Source organism: Aquila chrysaetos, chromosome 24, assembly GCF_900496995.4.
Source record: "Aquila chrysaetos chrysaetos chromosome 24, bAquChr1.4, whole genome shotgun sequence".
Taxonomy (NCBI): Eukaryota; Metazoa; Chordata; class Aves; order Accipitriformes; family Accipitridae; genus Aquila; species Aquila chrysaetos.
The window spans coordinates 17,747,375-17,752,754 of record NC_044027.1 but is presented as its reverse complement, the minus strand read 5'-3'; the positions used below and the strand labels follow the sequence as shown (position 1 = coordinate 17,752,754).

The 5,380-nt window shown below is 49.6% G+C and overlaps 1 protein-coding gene across 2 annotated transcripts; it reads right to left on the bottom strand.

Annotated features, from left to right (window-relative positions):
- Positions 1 to 556: 556 nt before the first annotated feature.
- On the bottom strand, positions 557 to 4,990 carry TMEM250 (transmembrane protein 250). 2 transcript variants are annotated; one of them, XM_029999655.2, is made up of 3 exons: positions 4,843 to 4,986; positions 3,277 to 3,456; positions 557 to 1,133 (listed from the first exon to the last, which is right to left on the bottom strand). In XM_029999655.2, exon 3 carries the CDS (start codon positions 998 to 1,000, stop codon positions 581 to 583), a length of 420 nt encoding a protein of 139 aa, XP_029855515.1. In that variant the 5' UTR covers positions 1,001 to 1,133; positions 3,277 to 3,456; positions 4,843 to 4,986; the 3' UTR covers positions 557 to 580. The 2 variants fall into 2 exon arrangements, with proteins under 2 accessions (XP_029855515.1, XP_029855516.1); XM_029999656.2 differs by lacking the exon at positions 3,277 to 3,456 and having other exon boundaries at positions 4,843 to 4,990.
- Positions 4,991 to 5,380: the final 390 nt, after the last annotated feature.

Here is a 5,380-nt window from a genome sequence, read left to right as displayed (position 1 = left end):
CAGTACAGTGGGTCAAAAGCACGTCTTGCAAAAACCTAAAAACAAAACAGGAAAAAAACCAAAACACCCCAAACCCCCTATACTCTGTAGAATTTGGCCCCATATCCTTAGCGGGGAATATGCAAAATGCAAACTACATAGCGAAAGGATAACACTGGTCAAGTAGGATACGTATTACATGCCTGAGACATTAAGGAACGTTTTTAGAAAAAGGGTGAAGATGGATTAAGACCGTAGGGTGCAAAGTTATCTGGTTTCTGTCCTCCAGATAAATCACTGCCTTTTTCATGCCCACAGGAATACAGGAACAGCAGCAAGGTAGGCTCCTATGGACTAGAAGAAACTTATATTAACTTGCGCTGTGCAAAGAAAAAACACCCAATCAAGCATTGCACTTTGATAATCAAAATGGCACCTCAACCCTCAAAAAAATACAAATTCCACAGACAAGTACGTTAATTTATCAATAAAAAGTAGCACTGATAAATAAATTAATTTATATAAAAAAAGAAAAGAAGATATCGACACATTTTGGGGTAGAAGAAAAGTCACCTTCTCAGCCCACATGCGCTTGTTTTATTTACATATCCACAAATACCATGAAACACCATCCCAGCCCCCCCACTAGCAGCATGGTCACATGAATTCCATAGATGAGCAGTTCATTCATGAGGCTGAAGTCTACCCGCCTTCGCCCCAGTAAGAGGAGGATGATGGAGAGTTTGTACTGGAAACGCAGAAAGATCCGGATGCCAAGGTACTGAAGGCAAAACAAGATAGAGAGTGCCACCCAGAGGATGGAGGTAAACAGGCTGCAGCTGAAGTACAGCAGGAAACGGATGAATCCATACATCCATCGGGATTTGAGATAGATGTCGAAATTGTTGTACTTGGTACGCACCAAGTGAGTGGTCCTTACCGGGCCACAGGCCGAATGCAGGCAGGTCGTGTGGGGGCCGTGGAACGAACGGACCCGGCGGGGAATGGGGATTACAGGCATCAGGCACCCCACCGGTCACAGAGTCCCAGGGCAGGATTTACAGGGCACATATCAAATGTTATCCATTAACATGGAAGAGATCCAACAGCCTGGGAACGCTAACTCTTTGCTGAATTTCCAGGAAGGAAGAGACCTGCAGGAAGGCAGAGAAGGAAAACACATTTAAGTAGCCCCAGCAGGAAGAGGGGCAGCACGACAGATACTCTCTGGCTGAGCAGTTTCTCACAACTGCTTTGCAAATCTCAACTTCTTTGCTTATTGTTTACCAGGCAGACATATAGAAATACAGTTCTGTTCCCATCATCACCAAGTCAGATTCCAAACAGCTCCCTAGTAGCACACCATGTCAGCACTAGTCATAACCTGTTATAAGCTTTACAGTGTTAATGCAGGAAAGCTAGGAACTTTGTTCTGGAATTATCCTGGCTAATTCACAGATCCTTCTTAATCAAACAGCCATCCTGCAACAGTCCGCCCATGCGAGTAGTAATATTAGTGTTATGTGTTTGCATTGGATCATATTTCTTTTTAAGGAAAAAACCCAAAAGTTCTCCAAGTACTTTCGCAAGTGAATTCTACGGCCCAGACTCAGCGGTGATTCTAGATTTCTGCTCATTTCAAAACTTGGCAAAGCTTCACCAAATAAACAAACTGAAAATAATGGAAGGTCTTGCAAGAACAATGAGGCAATCATGTTTTTCACACTCTACAGGATGTACCTCCCCTTGCTCAGCCGAGACTTACGGTCTCACTGTCATTGCATCCAATGGCAAGGCAGCCTTTCAAAGACATCTACTAGTTTATTTCTCCCTTCGGGACCCGCAGAGATAAGTGAAACATCTTGATCTTCTGGAGTGTTTAGGATTTATAATCTTAACATCCTTCCACACACCCATTGTTGTTGTGTGAGTGATGAGCAGTAGCCTGTTAGCTGCTCTTTGCTTCACCCCAGGCTTATGATGTGCCAAATTCCGGGAATTATAAAATGACAATGCACTCATCAGATAATGCTAGAGAACAACAGGGACTTCCCCAGCCTCCTCACACACCCAGGCGTTCAGACCCAGGCATTCAAATCTGGGCAGATCTTTCCTTTGTTGAATCAGAAATCCTACTACTCTTAAAATTAAAACTGAAGTAATTTAAAAGTTACTTCAAGAATATTTTACTTTGTTACTAACAAAACTAATCACAGAGTAAATTATCAGGCTGCAGGAAACTGTACTTGGATATCAAAAACCTTCTCTGATGCAATGTGCATCACTGGGTAAGTCTCTTCACTGCTTCCTGCCTCAAATTACATGTAAATGGAAATTGCAGTTCTGATCTCTTCTGCTTGGCCCCAGGTTCCAATTCCTTCTTGCCGTTACAGAAATTTGCAGGCAATCTGTCGGCTCCACATGAATCAAGGACTAATGAAAAAGAGCATGGGTTAACTTACGATTAAGGAATTTAGGAAATTGAGGTCTATTCTCAATTATCAAGGACAGCCTCATAATTTTAAGTGCCTCTCTGCCATAATTTCCTGTCTGTAGAAAGGAAATACTAAGCAGCTCGGAAGCGTGTTACAAGAATGTATTTTGCAAGACATATGAATTGGTCAGATACTAAACCAACACTACTTAAAAACCAACATAGTTTTGTGCGTGGAGCATGCAACCGAACATGCTTCCCACATGCTGCATATCTACTGCTCAGTGTTTGTTTTCAGAGATATTTTTGGAGGACTAAATTAGCAAGACAGGTTAAAATTCACATACTCCAGATTCAGAGCATTCAATTTCCAATGATGCAGCCTCTCCTTACAACCTCTTTCACCGGGACACAAAAGACAGCTTATCATTCTCCAGCAAACTCTTACATAGCTACTTAATCTGAGTCCCTGAGCAGCCACAGGGAAATCGGCGCGTGCACTATTAGAGCGCTCAGCAAAATCACGCCTGACTGACAGCACAAACCCCGCCTGCATAAGCTGTAGTTTGTGGGGGCAAGCTCAACACACTGGCTTAATGTCTGAGCCCTGTTTTAGACGGGGAGTTTTGATTCTGACAAAACCTTCAATAGATTAATCCAAGAGAACCACTCAAATGGCTCAGCTGCAGAGACTTACTCTCAGTGAACAGCAGCAGCTTGTTCTCACTTATTAAGTGTGCCCACCACATAAACAAATAGCCTTTGGTAGGTTCATGCTCTTTATATAAACTCAAATATCAACACCGGAACAGCCATGAGCAGAGGGACATTGTGAGAATAAAATAAACTTTCTGAAATATTACATTTTTAATGGTGCTGCCATCCACTCAGCAGAAGGTCGGTAATCCGCTGCCGTTTCTGGATGCCACTTAATTCTTGTAACAAAAAAGTGAAGTTTTCCTGTGGCACCTGGCCTTCTAGGAAGAGTGAAAGAAACTGCTAAGGTGCTTCATAGACTCACAACACTCTACATATGAGTTGATCTAAAAGATAAAATGAGAGAGTAAGTTTCAGTTTGCTCATTTTGTGTGTTAAAAAGCTCAGAATTACAAGGCCCCTCCCCAAACATGAATTTTTAATCCTGTAAAGATTCTAAAAAGAACCACACACTTGATAATATATGTATTACAGCTTACTGATACGTGCTGGAAGGAATCAGCTAGCTTGTATTCAATGCCATACACAAGGACAGGAAAGAGAAAATCACAGACAAAGAACTTGTCAGTAACCTTCTCCTGTCACAGAGCCATCACCGTTCATCCAGGGCATACAAAACACAATGGAGAGAGCACGCACGGTCAACGTTTTCCGAACAGAATATGGAAGAGCAGGCTTCCAAACCTCTACGTTGGCACATGATGCCTAGAAACAGATTTGGACACCCGTTCCTCAAGATCATTTGTTTGGGCCTTTCTGTTTTAAAGCACATTGCTGTGAGGCTGGAAAGCCGAGTCGGTCTCTTCTGGGTATCGACCTACAGCTCAAAGGATTTCAACCCTCAGGCCTTGGCAACTCGGTGTCAGCCACGCTGCCGTTACCCCAAGCATCACATTAATGATAGCCTCATCAGGAAGTTAAAAATCTGAATAACCATTCACTTTGGTGAGCTTTCACTCCCTCTTCTTTAAAAATGGAGCATCTGATGAGAAAGCTACCGAAATACAGTGCTACTTCTGTTCATCTATCACACATTCCAGGCAAGGTCTGCCGTTGCTCAGGGTACTCATAATTCGTGGAGGAGGAGGGGTGACAGAAAAGACCGCAACGTTCACAGATGACAGGACCATCAGTCAGGACCAGCGGGACCAAAGCGTTCCAGAAGGAGCCAAACAAGGTTAGGGACAATGACAAATAAAGGTTAGCGCTGATAAATGAAAGCAGGGAGTACCGGAAGGAGGGGAAATTCGAACTCCTCCTACATCCTACCAGATCCTAAATTAAACCGCATCGGCTTGGGAAAGGAACTGAAGGCAGGAAGCTCAGCCGGGACCTGCCCGTGCCCCGCGAGCTCCACCGTCCAGCCCAGACAACGCGGAGCCCCCGCCGACCGGGCGGGCGGGCGGGCAGGGACAGCCCCGCACGGCCACCGGGGCACGGCCGCGACTCACCTCAGGGAACGCAGAGCCCCGCCGGGGTTGCGGGGGACGGGGCGGCCGGGGGCAGGGACCCACGGGCCGGGCCCGCACCCACGGGCCGCGCAGCCACGCCAGCCCCAGACCGGCAGGCGCGGCCCCGCGGCCGGTGACCGACCGCTCTCGCTCCCACCGGACCCTCAGCGCACAAGAGGCCCGAGGCGGAGGCGGCCGCCGCAGACGCGGCGAGGCCCGGGCCGCCGCCTCCCAGCCCCGGGGGCGTCGCCCCGCACTCACCGTCCTGCCCATGGCCTCCCGCCGGGCGGCGGCCGCCGCCGCCGAGGCCAAGCGCGCCGGGCCCGGGCTGATGGAAGGCCCGGGCCTACGGGCGAGCGCCGCAATGCGCATGTGCAGAGGGCAGCGGCGCTCCGGTTCCGGCCGGTGGCGGCGACGACGACGACGACGGCGGCGACGGTCAGGGAGCGGCCGGGGAGGCGCGCGGCGATGGCGTCATCGCGCCGCGCCCGCCCCCGCCGCCCGGAAGCGGGAGGGCGCCGCGTTGCCCGGGCAACGGGGGGGGGACGGGGACGACGACGGGGAGGAGGAGGAGAGCGGCCCGAGCCCGGGGCCGCCGGGCCTGGGGGGGTCCCGCCGCCGGCGTGTGGGGCCAAGCAAGGCGGGGGGGTGGCAGGTGGAGCCTGGAAGGTCGTTTCCGACGTAAACCGGACCGGCAGCCAACGGCGCTGAGGGGATGGTGGGGCCCGGCTGGCTTCGGCACCACACGTAGGGGTCTCAGCTGCCCGCCCCCCCGTGGCCTTAGGGCTGGAGCCGGTCC

Coding starts and splice junctions, on each gene's coding strand:
- TMEM250 (XM_029999656.2), bottom strand. CDS start 1,000: ATGCCTGTAATCCCCATTCCCCGCCGGGTCCGTTCGTTCCACGGCCCC.